Consider the following 16,418-nt stretch of genomic DNA (forward strand, 5'->3'; position numbering starts at 1 on the left):
GGTCCGAATCATATTGCATGCCCCACTTTTCAGGTTTTGATTTGTTCAAGTTGAAAATATCCAATAAATTTCGTTGCACTTCATGATTGTGTCCCACTTGTTGATTCTTGACAAGACAAAAATCAAATTTTATCTTTGTTCGAAGCCCGAAATGTGGCGAAAGGTTGAAAAGTTCAAGGGGGCCGAATACTTTCACAAGGCACTGTATTTTCGCCTTGTTTCACTTTTTGAAGCAGACTTTCAAAGTTTTAATTCAATCTTTTTGGCAGGTGTCGTCACGTCCGTTGATTTAACACTTCCTCACTGACAAGGGTGTGTGTGTACTATATTTATTACGCCCAACAAGCAGTGTGAGTGTTGATCTCATCTGCAAGTCAGCGATCTCAAAACGGGATCCAGAAGGCTCGTGACTGCAATACGTTAATTACTTCCACGAGTTTAAAAACGAGACACGACAGCAAGCTTGTGATAAAAATAAGTTTTAAATGTATCAAGAGAAAAATAACCAAGGTTCAGTAAACTTGACAATTTTACCAAACTGGGCGCATTAACGAAAGGATAAAACTCCTTGAGGAAAACTCTACAAATGGCATTATGGACAGATCCACCACATTTTTGAACGTCGTACATAATGGTGGCCACAGACATCTACAAGCGGACCAACACAGTTAACCCAGTGTGTCAGAAATCTGAAGACAAACGTTGCCATTTAAAAATATCATTTAAAAAAAAAAAAAAAAAATGAAAAGTTAGTACCACGGGGAGATGGGTCAGCGACAGGATGAATTAGCAGGACAAGAACTAAAGATTTGTTAAACCGTACATGCAGTCCGGCTTTAGCAGCGCTACGCTTCAGTGTCCATGTGCTTTTAGTTCATTTGTGGGATGGCGGAACAACATTGACATGGCTAGAAAAACTGTTACAAAAGCCAAACCCTTTCCAACGACGACGGGCGGTAGTAGTGGTACCCTGTCATGACCTGGGTGGGGGGAAGAAGGGCTACTAAAGACACGAATTAACCGATTTCAGTTGACCAGCCAACTTGAAGCCATTTAAAATGCGGGTTAAACTAGCTCAGTGGGAAAATACAGTACTACTTAAAAGAAAAGATCAATCTAGGAGGGCGGGGGCAGTTGGCAGCGGGAGTCAATCCACGGGGTTGCGGCTTCAGTAATCCGCGGGTTCATCGCCCTCTTCGCCCAGCAAACAGGTGCGAACGAGCGCCTCGGTGACGCCGTACGGGTCGCAGTTGGCCGAGGGGCGGCGGTCCTCAAAATAGCCTTTCTTCTCCTGGCCCACGTTGCGCGGAATGCGGATGCTGGCGCCGCGGTTGGCAACGCCGGCCGAGAACTCGTTGATGTTGGAGGTTTCGTGGTGGCCGGTGAGGCGGCGGGCGTTGTCCAGCCCGCCTTTGGGGTCGTAAGCGCGGATGTGGTAGCGGTGCCGCCGGCCCAGCTTCTCGATGGAGTCCTCGATGGCTCTGGGAAGGAGACAAGACGGACTTTTGAAGACACGTCACAGACTACGTGGAACGTTCAAAACCGGCCTCAAGATGCATTCGATGTTCAAATTTAAGCAAGCAGTACGGGCAGTTCTCACTTTTGGATAACACATTGGAGCTTATCAAGAAAACAAAGATACAACGACTTGACCTGAAGGATTGAATTTCTCTCAGACATGTCAAACTGATGTTAAACTTTGCTTATCCGATGCTTAAACAGAAGCCCCAAAACTGAGCCGTGTGGAACACCACATTAAAAGGGAAGCAAGAAAGAAACCATACAAAACAAAAAACTAGGATGACTCGACAAACTACAAACCAGTGAGAAAATAGTTACGCGCTGTTTAAATGTGTCCTCCTTATGGGCCCGTTTGTGACTGATATCCGGCAGCCACTGAAAAGTGATCGAGAGTTGAATTTCAGCTTTGTACCTGATACTTTTGTATAGGTTACCACAGTTCTGATTCTGACAGAACCTAAACATAATATGGTCTTGAATTTGTATATGCATCGAGTAACATTTCACGGTATTTTGTTGTCCAAGCTCACAATTTCTGGTGTTTTCTTCTGAGTCACCATCCCAACTGAAAGAGGTCTGGAATGTCCATGGCATTCGTTTGTAGGCAGAGAATCAAGATTATGGACTAGCTCACTAAACTTGAAACAGACCTCTTTTTTACAAGCTGCATATTACTTAATCCAAATAAAAATGCCTCTTTGACTCGAATTTCAATGAGGTTTTCTCTGCCTTTTATAGTTGTAGACAAAGCGTAGTCTCAATATTAGTCCAGGAAAAAAAAAAAAAAAAAAAAAAAAAAAAAAATCGTACCGTAGTGGATCCAGAAGGCTGATGTATAATAAAAAAATTATACAGTATTTAGCAAGATTGACACTTGTTAATGTATACGCTCCAAATGAAGATGATCCAACGCCCCCTTGTCTGCCAATTCTAATTATGGGGAGATAATTTTAACCTTTCGCTAATTACTCCAATAGATTTGCTCAAATCTCCAAAATTCCAATATATGCATGACTTTGGTCTTGTTGACATATGGAGGATGAAAAATTGCAAAAAAAAAAAAAAAAAAAAAAAAAAAAAAATTCTCATCAGTCCACTGTTCGCTCTCTCGAGAATAGATTTCTCTCTATTAAATAATTCAAATGATTACTCTCAAAATACATCCATTAATCGTCGGTGACCAGGCAACACGTTCTCTTAACCTACAAGTTAAATCAAATCTGGGACCCCCACCAAAATAGAACTTCAACACATCCTTATTGAAGGACCCGGATTTTGATTCCTTCCTTCCTTCTGAACTTCTACGACTCTCCAATCCCGTTCGTCGCTTTTGTGGGTAATAAGAAAAGTCTTTTTGAGAGGTCGAAAAATATCGTATTGCTCGTATAAAAACAAACGAGCAAAAAGTGTAAAATAGAAGTGAGGAAAGCGAGGGCCCGATCTCGCCCTCGATTGATTGGGTGGGGTCCTCAGCCTCTGTGGGGGAGGCACAACAATTTCCGGACATTATTGTCAGTCTTGCGTGAGAAAGGCCGCCCCAGGGGTGGTGGTGGTGGTTGTGGGGGGGGTGGGGGGTGGAGTCACATGTTGCGACAACTTATGAATACGCAAATTGTTTGCGTACGCCGCCACTTTAACTTAGTCAAGCCGAACCCATTTCACTCGTATCGCTGGATCCGCGACCCTTGTCCTGCATGCTTCTTTTCCACTCCGTCCTGTCCTATCTGGTCCTGACCTTCCCTCATCGGGCGTCGCGCGACAGCCCCGGACAATATCTACATTTAATCTGGCTTTCTTATACTAGATATGTAATCATTTATTTATTTTAACCCTTCACTTTCTGCACATAACCAGCACTCTGTTTTCTTCCCCTCCCTCCAGAAACCTTGATCTGATCGCCTGATAAAACTCGCAATACGCAACTACATTTAAATAGAGAAATAATAAAATAATCACAGTAGAAGCCTTGAAATCCCAATGTGACACAATAAAATTATTCTGGCAGAAAAGGGATCCAGATCCACCAAATCCGCCCGAGCCGACAGCCGCGTGACTCACTTCAGTCCACCATCTTCTCTCATCTCCTTGGTGCTGAAGTTGGTGTGGCAGCCGGCGCCGTTCCAGTTGCCGGGGATCGGCTTGGGGTCGAACGAGGCGATGACGCCGAAGTCTTCGCAAACTCGGTGCAGGATGAAGCGGGCGACCCAAAGGTGGTCGCCCATGTTGATCCCTTCGCACGGGCCAACCTGGAACTCCCACTAGACGCACGTGCGGAAGAAGTAGAACATTAAAACGTGAAGTCCAACAACCTTCATCTCAACGTCTTAAACATTTTAGGGGGTCCTTAACATTGCCAAATGCAGGCGCATCCCAATAAATGTGAATATTGAAGTTAATTTAAGAAAAAAAAAAAGAAAAAAAAAAACTTACCCTAACCCCTAACAACAAATACTGAATCATTAAAAAAAAAAAAAAATAATACAGAAAACCAAATCCTATATTTAAAAGAATTTTCACTTATGGTTTATTCAAAATCAAGTAATTTGACGGTGAAAAAAATAATTTAATTCATTCACTTTAGTGAATCTATACAATATGTATCACCTCTTGTAGTTTTCCACAAGATTCTAGTTTTTTTATTTATTTTACATGCATTATGTATATTAATATTTTTAAATGTATCATTTCAAATTAGTTTTGGGGTTTGATAATACATAATTGTTATGAGAAAACAATAGGCACGAGGCTCAACTTCAGGGGTGTCAAACATTTTTGTCGCGGGCCACATTGTAGTGGTTTCCCCTCAGAGGGCCGTGAAACCATACAAATATTTAATCGCCTCTTCATATTACATACAAAATCTATGTGTCAGTTTTGCAATCAGAAATCAAGATAATGAGTTTTTAACATTTTACCATTCGTGAAACATTTATAGGACAATTCGGGATTTTGATACTGATTTTCACAAGGATCGCGGAAGTCGACACACTAGATAAAAATCAGGTGGCGGGCCAGTATCTGGCTCCCAGACCTCAAGTTTGACACCCTCGCTCTACTCGGTTCCTACCTGGGCGGGCATGACTTCGGCATTTGTGCCGCAGATCTGAACCCCGGCATAGAGGCAAGCTCTGTAGTGGGCCTCCACGATATCTCTTCCGTAGGCTTTGTCTGCTCCCACGCCGCAGTAGTACGGACCTGAGAACACATCAGACGTTAGATTCATATTCAAATAAGAACATTGGCATTTTTACGACTATTTTTTTTTTTTCTTCCCCCTCTTTCTTTCTTTTAGCCACCTTGAGGTCCCGGGAATCCATTGGACGGCCAGCCAAAGGGGTGTCCGTCCGTGCCCAGGATGGTGTACTCCTGCTCCATGCCGAACCAGGGAACTTGCTCTTCTACCATTTTCATCACCTTATTGCATTTCAGCCGCAAGTTGGTTTCTGCACACGTGGGGGGGAACAAAAAAAAAAAAAAAAAAAAGGACAGTTACAAATAAACCATATAATTGGCATTTGTGCGGCACATATTTTCTCCTCATGTGAGCGCCGTTTAGCGCAATGAGCGTAAATTCGCTTCGGGTGGTGCGCACTTATCGCGTTTGCCCTACCACGTGCCCGCTAATTAGAGCACGCCACGACAGCTTGTAAGGTAACAGAGAGGCTCGGTTCTACCGTACGCCCGCAGACGGGGGAGGCGACATCTGTGCGACCATCTGTTTCAAGCCAGCAACAGGTCACCCTCAAATCAGTCAGCTGACATGCAGATAATTTCTTTTTTTTTTTTTTAAACACTAATAGCAGTGAAGAATGTGACTTCTTCTGTGGTTTTCTACCTGCAGGCATGCGGTTGTACTTGAAAACCTCGCAGAGCACCAGCTTGTTTGGGTCCTTGCGGAAGGGGTCACGGAACATGGCGGCAGGAATGAGATACATGTCGCTGTTGGAGCCTTCGGCCTGGTAAGTGCTGGAACCGTCGAAGTTCCATTCAGGAAGTTCTAAAAGGAACAGGAGCATAAAAAAGGTCACGCGGACAATCGGGTCACATTTTGACAATCGCAGTCCACAAAGCCGCCATTATCGGATGTCTTCACAGTTATTTTTTACCCCCCCCTCAGATGACCGGAAACATTTAACCAGTTAAATAGTTCCGAAATTAGATCCAATTCAGGAAGTCTGCACCGGACATAAAACGGGAGCGACAAATGTAACTGATGAATGGCTCGAGGCGCGTTACGCTCAACAACAGGAAGTTTACAACTCCATGTCGGTTTGCGCTTAGTATTTTCCGGAATTCGTGGCATTTTGTCGTGCTGTTCAAATGTCCCAAACGGTGTCCTGAATGTGACACGCAGCGCTGCGCTGGCTACGGAAATGCAAAGGCATTTAAAAACATACATTTAAAAAAAAATAAAAATACAGAAGCAACACCTCATGAAATATTTCATTTTTTGTATTATGAATGAATGCCATTTATTGTCCGGTTTCCTCCCACATCCCAAAAACATGCAACATTAATTGGACGTGCTAAATCAGAGGCGTCAAACTCAAGGCCCGGGGGCCAGATCCGGCCCGCCACATGATTTTATGTGGCCCAGGAACCCAAATCAAATTTCAATTTCCACGATTCTTTTAAAAATTAATCAAGTTGAGATGTTAAAAGCTTTTCTGTGTTACCAAACATGAATATATGAAAAATAAGTTACCCTTGATTTCTAATTCAGATTCTGGTTCATAAATATTTGTATTCTTTCACAGGCAAAACAGCCCTCTGAGGGAAACCCGAACTACAACGTGGCCCGCAAGAGAAATTTGACACCCCTGCTCTCAATTGCCTCCAGGTATGATTGCAAGTGTGGCAGTTTGTCTCTATGTGCAATGCGATTTGCTGGCAACCAGTTCCGGGCGTACCCCGCCTCCTGCCCGTCGAAAGCTGGGATAGGCTCCGGCGCTCCCCGCGACCCTCGTGAGGACAAGCGGCAAAGAAAAAAGTAGCACTCACGGCAATGAAATCAGCGCGTCTTTGCATTAGTAGCGCGGCTGAAGGAAAGATGAGAGTTCAGGGTGGTGATGGCTCTCGGTCCAATTAACATTTTGGAGCCCACTCTGCAATATAACGTTATCATTTATTCCAGAAAGTCCCCCCCTAGCCCCCGGGAAGTTGCAATTCTGCCACGGCAGTGACGTAATCAAAGGCACGCTCAAGTTAACAGAGGAGGCACTTCAATCGTCCGCTGAATAAAAAGCTCCAAAGCTACTCTATTGAGGATTAAGGAACGAGTGGATGATTCCACACGTACGCAAACACACACCCATTGTCATGCATGGTGGCCATCTTGAGTATATCAAAAGAGCAGTAACACACATGACGATGTGTGGGTATCGGGGGCGGCGCATTTGGTGAAGGTGAAGATTAGGCTGGCAAAAAGTCACAGAATTTGAAAAAAAAAAAATAGAACTTTGCATGGAAATGAATATAGTCATAAGCCCTGCAATTCATAAACTTCAAAGTCAGTTCCTAATCGGGAACTTGTATATCCATCTGAGGAAATATGTTTGCAGATTCTATGCAAGTGCAGTCAAATATGAAGTGTTTATTGGCTGAAAGTGTTCATCAAAAATGCTCCAGAAGCTTGAGGGAAGATTTTTTTTTTTTTTAATTTGCACGTTGGATGAGATGCTTGGAGGTTGATGGGCTTTATTCAGTTTACATTTTTAAAGGGACTTTTCTCACACAGGGGGTGTTCATTTGTGACATTTTTTTAAAGGTTTGGGGGACATAAGTTATATTTAACATTCATGTTTGTGTTCTCGTGTAGAAGAATTGACTGTCAAAGGTTTGAAATGTTATCGTACTTGCAACGTTTAAAACTGTACTATTGTGCACGGATGGATTTTTTGGGAAAACGTGTATATTTCTGCTCGAATATGATAATTTCCAAAATTCCGCTGCTCGACGCCTGGTGGAAATTTACTGGGGGGGACCCCCAGCCACCCGCCCACCCCCCAACCTTTAAAAGAAAATGAATGAATGGCTCGCGAGGGCTTTTGCAAATCTGTTTACCGTCAACGCTTTTGGGCTCGAAATCCAAAGTCCTCGTTTTGCACCGCAGCCCCTCTCCGGTTCCGTCGACCCAGATGTACATGGCCTGCACTTGGTCGCCCTGGGGCAGCTCCATGTACTGCCGCTTGATGACTTTGCTCAAGCTCGCGCTGGACGACGTGGCCATCTTTTCGAATTAGGACTGTTTGCTACAATAACACACCTGGACAGACAGAGAAAGAGCAGCTATAAGAACCCGGTGTGCGGACCGAACACAACCAAACAAAACAAAACAAAACACAACACCCTCCCAAAAGGGGGGGGCCACCATTGTTCACTTTTCCAGAAAAACGACACACCAATGGCCGAAACGCGTGCGAAAATGATGAAAACTCGTCGCGTTCGTGTTCATTCTTGGAACCAAATGGAAGAGATGCGACGGAAAAATTCCGTTATCTGGAGAAATGGGACGTCATTTTGTCTTTCAATCGAGGCTGGCGTCGAAATGGTGACACGAGCGAAATCGAGCGATTTTTTTTTTTTTTTTTTTACAATCGAACCGGTGTCGAGAGACGCCGAGCGCACATCCTGAAGAAATGTTACATCATCTGCCGCAGCTTCCACCGGGTGACCGCTTGAACACAACAAAGACACACGCCACCATGATTAAAAGGTACGAAAATGACGTCTCGACATTTAAGCCTTATTACATATTTCAAATATATACGCCAGGAAACGAGTTCGGCACCTTTTCCGGCCACAAATCGGACGGGAGAGTCAAATGGAGTTTACCTGGAGAAAGGGGAAAAAATAAATAAAAACTAAAGGACCGGCAGATCCAGCGTCTGGTCTTGCGATGCGGCGTTTGTATTTGTACCATTCTCCGGTGCCGAACCGCTGCTCCGGCCACATTTATATGGACTCGAGGCGTTGTTCTGGTTCCCACGCGGTTTCCAGGCAGGACACGCCCTCCTGCAACGTGATTGGCTCCTGCCTCGGGACGATGATCCCAAACATGTCTCGCATTTGTACGAAATAAAAACGAATTTTTGCGATGTTAATGTTCAGGATTGGGTTTTAAGGTGGTTTAGGATGGGTTAAGGTTCGTTTTAGGGCAGTTTCGGCCCGCGTTGAAGTCATGTTTCCTGCCTGCCTCAAGAGGGCGTGTTCTATTGGACACAGCAGCCAATTATAGTGCAGCGGTGCTTGCCGCGGAGCCAATAATATTGGAGCAAGGCGTGTCCTGCCTGGAAGCAGAGTGGGACTCGTACTCAATGGCCGGCCGCATTTCTGGCAGCAGCCGCGTGTTCACAATGTTCTTCTGTCCCCCACGCGAGTTCTCTTCTCACGCGCGGGGCTTACACGGTGTGTGGACGCAATCATCCGTCAAGATCGATCGTTATTTTTTTGTATCGCCTTTCATGAAATGCATGAAAAATGAATGAATGGATGAGAGAGAGAGAAAAAGAGAGAGCGCGCGCAAATTCCGTTCAACCAGACCTTAGTTTGTCCGTGGGCGCCACCGTCCGTTTCGCGTAGGTTACTGCTCCCGGTTGGGGCCGGTCCAGTTTATGTAATCGATCCCATTCGCGCTGGAGCTGCACGTGAGCCCCTCGTGTGTCAATCTTGTGAGGACACACAACCGCGAGAATGTCTTCCGTTTTTTGCCCTCCGTCTTTGCGTTGCTGAAAGGTTTGTATAAATCAATGTCGACGAGCGTTGCACTCACCTCATAAATAGTCTCAGATTGAGTAAAAAAACAAACCAAAAAAAAAAAGGAAAAAACATTTTGAGTCCTATCCTATCGAGATTACCAGTATCAAACCTAAGGCTGGCGGGCCTCATCCGGTTCTTCCACGTCGTTTTTAGCCCATGAGTCATTGCCACGGATTTTGTTTGTTCAAAGCGAGGGACCTGCTAGTTTCACGGGTTCCCTTATCGTAGCTAGACGTAACTTTTAAAACCGAGATCCAGAGTGAACGGTGAATGTTGACTTTTATAGCTTTGTGTGCTCCCCTACGACGAGGCCCACAAGGGGGAAAAAAATGTGCTACTTTCAAGATTGCTTTTTAAACATAAAGTGCAGCTGCAATCATGTACTTGTTTGACTTTGAGCAACGTGTCTATTAAATTCGAGTGCGCGTTTGGTTTCAGTTCGGAGCCTAGCGCAACGGTAACGCTGACGGATCGTGCAGGTTTACTCTTCAAAAAGGTCGTTGAGAGTACATTATACGTCATCCTTCCTTTTTTTATTATTATTATTTTTTTTTATTTTTGCACCGCTTCTCCTCTGGAGTTGGATTAAAATGGCCATTTAAGCAATCACGGCGGAAATTGGAGCGCCTTCCCGTGTGGCTTTTTGGGTCTCTCAGCTGAGGCCGGCCCAGAATCCTTCGATGACACGCTTGGGATGAACCCGGCGTGCATTCGAAAGCCTTTTACCTGAGCCATAACAGTGGCGAATAAAAGGGTTGAAATGTTTTTTAGTCGCGTGTTTTCATTTTATTTTTTTGTCTCAGGAGGCCATCTTGTTTGTGTGGGTCCTCCATCTGCACCAGCCGGCTACTGAACGTCTCCCTCGACATGCTCGTACAGGTCTGGTTCATATTTGGTGTTAATAGTTTTATTCATGTATGAACACATACCTTGATTCAACCGTCCATTTTTTTTTTCTGGGTCCGCCCCCGTTATAAAAAAAAAAAATTAAAATGCTGCAGATAATGCTGTGCTGCACTGTATGCTGGTGGACAGCGCCTCCTGTTGGACACCGTCAAAGGAAGGCTCAGGAAAAGGCAGGTTAGTGATTCAGTTGACCTCATTTTGATGTTTGTGATTTTTTTTTCTTTTCAATTGTTTTATTTATGTATTTTAGCTCAAAGTGACACACACACACACATACGATTTGAAAAATCATATCCAAAATCAATTTAATAGTCATTTTGTTTCCTGCTCCGTGAACATGATGATGTCAAATTTGATTTGAGTGGAATTTTCTTGATTAAAAAAAAAACATTCAAATGAAAAAAAAAATGGTGTACAACTGTAATAGTTGCCATACTGATTTTATATTTGCATGTAAGCAGTCAATCTGTATTAGCGAGAAACTGCTCGGTAATTCCAAAATGTAATTATTAATCTTTACATTCAAATAGAGTTCCAATTACATATTGCATTTTGCTTGATTACATCTTCGTTAAAATTCAATCCGTTATCAATGACGATGCACCAGTCTTAGAAGTGTACAAAAAAAATACTTTTAAGGATACAAAATGGTGATGGTAGCCCAATATCAATCAATCAATCTGTTGATGAAATCATAGCAACATCATAACATGGCAAATTTAATAAAAATGACAAGTTTGTCAAAATGCTGAGTCTGCTTGGAATAACCACGACAACCTGAGCATAACTCATCGGGAATTTTAAAAATCAGATGACGGCTTCCAAAGGCTCCAGCACTCCTCGTGAGGATAAGCGGCCAAGAAAGTGGACGGATGGATTCATCACGGAGGATTTTGAGGCGTTCATCCATCCATTTTCCGAGCCGCTTATCCTCACGAAGGGCGCTTGAGGCAGTCCCAGCTGTCAACGGGCAGGGAGGGCCAAGATTTGAACCCCGGTCCACAGAGCTGTGAGGCCAACGCTGTACATCTGCACCACCGTGCCGCCGGCGCCACATCCAAACATTGTTTAATCAATGTAATGTATTAATTACAAGGTAGCGGGCGCTTAACATTCTGAGAGTGGGCCAAGCGGCCTTGAGCCTCGTTCGAATTTACGTTCCCTGTCCTTTTATTCGCCCCACAAGGGAAATTTACCCTCAAGTGCACCGAGGTTACGTCCCAGGTTGAAGATGAAATTACAGCCTGCTTGTCTTTTTTCATTGTCACGTCGGGCTGGAGGTCACGACCCGGCTGTGCTTCACCAGTCCGAATGCGCTTTCCTGTAATCGAAGACATGTGCCGCTGCAAGCTCGCATGCAAGCTTGAGCCCTCCAGTCAACACGGCTCCATCGTTCCGGTAGAAGATTTTGTGTTTTTGAAATGTTTTGCATTTAATGTAATCGGACAATCTCTGAATGTGAGAGGAAAAGTCTTAGCATAGCGTAGCTGTACTGCAACTTCCCACAGCAGTTGTATTTTATACATACAGATTTGTAACATTTGAACTGATGCGTATTACTAACACACCTCAGCGCCGTAGTAGTAGTAGTAGTAGTACAGTACAGCCTCAATTCTCGACCACAATCCGTTGCGGAAGACGGTTCGGGAAGTGATTTGTTCGAAAACCAAATCGAAATTTCCCATTACAATGAAGGGAAAAAGAAATAATGCATTCCAAGCCTAAAAAAATTGGGCTTTTTAAAGCATTTTGTAGCTTTTCCTGATAATAAACTGCATAGTAGAAATACATGTATAGTTTAAACAATTTCAGAAATATATTTATTTTTTTGCTTAAAATGTATGCTTTAGTAGTCGAGTAGGCTAGGCTGGGAGCGCATTCCAGTATCTGTAGCGACTCGGCCCCCAGCCTTGTAAACTTTTTTTTTTTATTTTATTAAAAAAAGTGCAGAATAACTTTAAACAAGCAATAATGGTGGGGGGGGGGACGACCATTTTTTAGTATTTTTAGAAAAAGTAACACACAAAAATATTAACTTGACTTACGAGTTAATGACATCTTTGAAACAAAACAAAAATGCAGCAATGCTAATGGAACTGCGCATTATTAAAGTTCACAAGAAAAAAGCAATGCAAAACTATCAACGGCTGTATCAAATGTCTTCGGCGGGGGTGACTCGCCCCCATTTTCACAAAGAACGATTCTAGTGTCACGCGCGTTTCTGCCGTCTTTCAAACACTTGAACTCTGAAGCGACTCGTCACAACATCATTAAAGTTTTTGCAGTGCTCTGCTACGTTCAGTTTTATCGGGGTGATGAAGTTCTGCGAAATTATGGATTATATCTGGCACAAATAGCTTTGATATCAGCATTTGGGACACCCTTCTCGCCTTCTTGCTCATCAAACGACATCTCCTCCTCCGCCGTCTTCTTTTGCTCCTCCTGAAGGTGCAGGAGTTCTTCGCTAGCGAGCTTCCAGTTCTTACGTACGAAATGCCGATTGCCGGCGACCTCCAGGGGCCCCGGACCTGACTCCACACCAAAAACCGTAGACCTGAAGAAGACCTTTCGTATTAAAGGTGAAACGTCTTCAACAAAGGAGAACAGTTTTTCAAAAAAATGCAAAAAAAAAAAAAAAAAAAATCGTGGATTGCGTAAATAGGTGTAGAATTTTTACACTTTTTAGTTTTTTAAAGTTTTGCAAAAGTGTTTCAAGACTGTTTCCTGCAGCTGTACACAAAAATGATTAAAAACCAAAATGTTGAGTTGAAGTTGAATCCTCATCCCCGTACACAAATTATTATATTAAAGAAAACCAAGAAGTACAGTATTCTGATTGCGATTTAAAGCAAGACGCTAAGTTAATACAAAACATCATTATTATATTTTCAGGCACTAAAAAAAATTTCCTTTGAGAATCGTTTGCTTGATTGGGTTCGACTGTACATCCAGAAGCTTCCATCACCGGAAAATAAGACGCATCGCCCACAAATCACCTGCAGGGGGCAGCAGCTGCCCATCGTTCCTGCTCTTTCTCAGCCGAGCAGTGACCAAACAACTCGAACATATCCACGGAGGGGCTCGAGTGGCTTTTTAATAATTCATCGGAAATCTGCAATAAAGGATCGCGTTCAAGATTTTTCCCTTTCGCGATTAAAAACCCAAATCAGCGTTCCCCGCTCGCTTTGATTTGCAGCTATTACGCGTCAGACGTGCATTATGAATTGGCTTGTTAAAATAAAATTAATAAAGGCCTTTTGCAGAAAGTGACAGGCAGTGGACAAAATGATCCGGTAGATGCAAGGCAGAAAATTGAGAGGCACGTTTCTTGTGTGTGCGTGTGATAAAAACGACATTTCATTTTCATCATTACGCGTTCAATTAATAATCGCATGTCATTCATTCATCTGTGAAATGTAATGTACAAAGAGCCTCTTTTTTTTTTTTTTTAATACATTGTACAGTTTTGGTGTTGCAAAGTATTTCAAGGACGCTTTCAAGTGCAACAGTTCACATTTGAGCAGCGTGAATTTTAATGACGTCAAAAACATTCATATTGCTATTTGTAATTGCTTTGGCTGCGCCAGAAAAGGCTGTTTAAATGCCACTGAAATTTGCATTTCCATTTTGTTTTATTTTGTTTCTTACTTTATTATTATTATTTTAAGATAGGCTACTCGTGTCATTACAAGCCACGGACCTCCATGGTTTGGTCTATGTGGAAATCCAAGCAATTCCCTTACGTCCGAGTTTGCTCGGAGCGTTTTGTTCTTGGTAAGTATTGGATACCTTTTCGAATTTCCCACCTACTGAGCAATAACTAAGTTCAGCGAAGGAGAAGCATTGTGAAGGAGAAGAGGAGATAGTTGACGATGTCCGGATAGGTTACCGACGGCCACATTTGTGCGCTCCGTTTGTGTTTCTCCAATGCAGATGGGTCGATATCGTCGACCAAAGCGCACTTTCTTGTCGAAACAACATCTAACGAGCCCCGATAACTTTCCAAAGTCTTCTTAGCCATCATGCGTCACTTTTAACAGCCGTACGAACATCTGTGTAACTCCGGTCTGTATGCAAGAGTGACAGTGAACGACGCGTCAGCAGAGTGAACCCATCCAACATGGCCGCGTGCTCCGGATGTAGTCACGCGGTCTATTGCCTCCTACTTTTTGTTATTCAATTTTTTTTCCTGATAGCTAGCTAGTTCTGAACAGAAGTCAAGGCAAAAAAAAAAAGGACCTTTTGCGGCTCACTTAAAATGAGGTGGTGGTCTGGATTTGGCCCACGGGCCTCAGGTTTGACACCTGATGAAGCCGACATTGCTTTGTCGGTCACGCCGAGGCAGATCCAAACATGGGCTAAATACGTGTTTGCCATTCCAAGCAGTCCTCGTATCTTAACGACCTTTGAACGATGCGAAAATGATTCCTCCCACGGTCCTGAACGCCACACGCTGGCAGGGAATCTACTTTGGAAAAAAACAAAACAAAACAAATAAGGCCGAATAACACGGTCGTCGCCATTTCAGCGGCCGGCTTGTCCTGTGCGACTCATCAGCCGAGCTGTAAATCAGGCTCGGAAGAGCCTCCAGGGATCGTGTTGCTCCAGAGCTCCTTCAAAGCGCTTTTATATGGCGCGTCAATAGGCAAACAAACACTTTGCAGTAACACTTATTGGCACCGTGGCGCCGCAATAAGATGGATTGTTCACATGAAAATCAACAGGCGAGCTATTGCGGCGAGGGTTTTGTTTTTTCTTTTTTTTTGTGGTCTCCATCATCTCGTCTGTGTGTGCGTGAGGGTGAAGGTTGTGTGCCGTGTGAGCCATCATGGGTTACATATAATCCAGCCTCCTCGCTCTTCTTTGGGATAATAACTTTTTTTCTCCCTCTCTCTCGCTCCATTCCATAGCTTGTCTGTCATCTTGACACGGCAATATCTTCCAACTCCTCTGTTTCATAGTCACTTTCATTTATTTCCAAATACCATTTCACACCCTGCTGGCTTTAACTAGGTATCACACCAGGAGTGGGCTGCAGATTCAATTGAGACAACAACATTGCTGCCCCCACCCCCACCCCCTTCCACACACACACACACTTTTATTCCCCCCCCCCCCCCCGAAAATGAGTGAATATTGCAAGTGGCAGACTTTATAAAAATGAATTTCTTTTTGCTCCATTTTCCATGCCCTCTTGAATTCAAATACGGCTGATGACATTTCCAGTTTTTATTTCCAGTTTCGTCAAATTCTCAAGTTGTTTTTTTTTTTTTTTTTTTGACAGTCAATATGACTAAAGACGTGTTCAATATTAAAAACGTGCATTTTTAGTATGATAGCCAACACCATTTTTGCTTCAGTTATGATATACATTTTGCCTATGTTGCAGCTACCCTCACATTGTTTTAATGTTATTTGGTGGCGTCGGATGAAACCTCCTATTTCCGGATTTGGTCATATTCATATTTCATTTGCATGTAAGTATATGTTATCGATTTGCGAAAAATTCCCAATAATTTTGGTATTCCCTACACGGGTCTGTAATTTTTAAAAAATTGTTGACAGATACTAGTTGTTGAAAATGTCTTGCTCTCTTTGCCAATGTGTTTTTAGTGGCTCAACAAATACATATTTGTGTTTTTTGGGGGGGTGAATGGTGATGCATATGGAGACACATGAAGTTCACCAGATTAAATATGCAATATGCTTTAAAAATACTCGGAAATTAATAGCATGAGGAATCTAGGGCAATAATTATGATAAAATGGAGTTAAAGGAGGCGGGACGGTGGATCAGCTGGTAAAGCGGTGGGCTCACAGTTCTGAGGTCCCGAGTTCAATCCCGGCCTTCGCTGTGTGGAGTTTGCATGTTTTCTTTGGGCACTCCGGGACTCTAAATTGCCCCGCGGTGTGATTGTGAGTGCAGCTATTTGTCTCCATGTGCCCTGCGATTGGCTGGCAACCAGTTCCGGGTGTACCCCGCCTTCTGCCCGTTGACAGCTGGGATAGGCTCCAGCGCTCCCTGCGGCCCTAGTGAGGATAAGCGGCAAAAAATGGATGGCTGCATGGACTTAAAGTCCTCTTTTTTCACCTCTTTAGGGACTCAAGTCTACTGTACAAAACATGAAAACACGGGAACAACGACAATCAAACCAGTGCAACAGATTAAAATTCAAATAATTCCTAAATATTGAATTAAAAGTTGAAATGTATTTCAAAACAGTAAACAAAGGA

The 16,418-nt window shown here is 43.4% G+C and overlaps 2 protein-coding genes across 6 annotated transcripts in view; one reads left to right on the forward strand and one right to left on the reverse strand.

The window, feature by feature from the left end:
* Window positions 1–463: 463 nt before the first annotated feature.
* On the reverse strand, window positions 464–9,127 carry LOC133510615 (glutamine synthetase). 4 transcript variants are annotated; one of them, XM_061838720.1, is made up of 7 exons: window positions 9,064–9,127; window positions 7,585–7,786; window positions 5,357–5,518; window positions 4,818–4,964; window positions 4,589–4,716; window positions 3,580–3,779; window positions 464–1,481 (listed from the first exon to the last, which is right to left on the reverse strand). In XM_061838720.1, exons 2-7 carry the CDS (start codon window positions 7,748–7,750, stop codon window positions 1,169–1,171), a joined length of 1,116 nt encoding a protein of 371 aa, XP_061694704.1. In that variant the 5' UTR covers window positions 7,751–7,786; window positions 9,064–9,127; the 3' UTR covers window positions 464–1,168. The 4 variants fall into 4 exon arrangements, with proteins under 4 accessions (XP_061694704.1, XP_061694701.1, XP_061694702.1 ...); XM_061838717.1 differs by lacking the exon at window positions 9,064–9,127 and adding an exon at window positions 8,356–8,514; XM_061838718.1 differs by lacking the exon at window positions 9,064–9,127 and adding an exon at window positions 8,312–8,459.
* LOC133510614 (pre-B-cell leukemia transcription factor 1) overlaps window positions 8,137–16,418 on the forward strand; it is a 128,972-nt gene continuing 120,690 nt past the window's right edge. Inside the window, exons 1-5 of one of the 2 annotated variants that reach the window (XM_061838710.1) lie at window positions 8,137–8,236; window positions 10,083–10,158; window positions 10,281–10,359; window positions 11,466–11,583; window positions 12,634–12,764. The gene's annotated coding sequence lies outside the window, so the exon portion shown is untranslated. The remainder of the gene's footprint in view (window positions 8,237–10,082; window positions 10,159–10,280; window positions 10,360–11,465; window positions 11,584–12,633; window positions 12,765–16,418) is intronic. The other variant, XM_061838711.1, reaches the window with a different exon arrangement.

Source organism: Syngnathoides biaculeatus, chromosome 13 (genome assembly GCF_019802595.1).
Source record: "Syngnathoides biaculeatus isolate LvHL_M chromosome 13, ASM1980259v1, whole genome shotgun sequence".
Taxonomy (NCBI): Eukaryota; Metazoa; Chordata; class Actinopteri; order Syngnathiformes; family Syngnathidae; genus Syngnathoides; species Syngnathoides biaculeatus.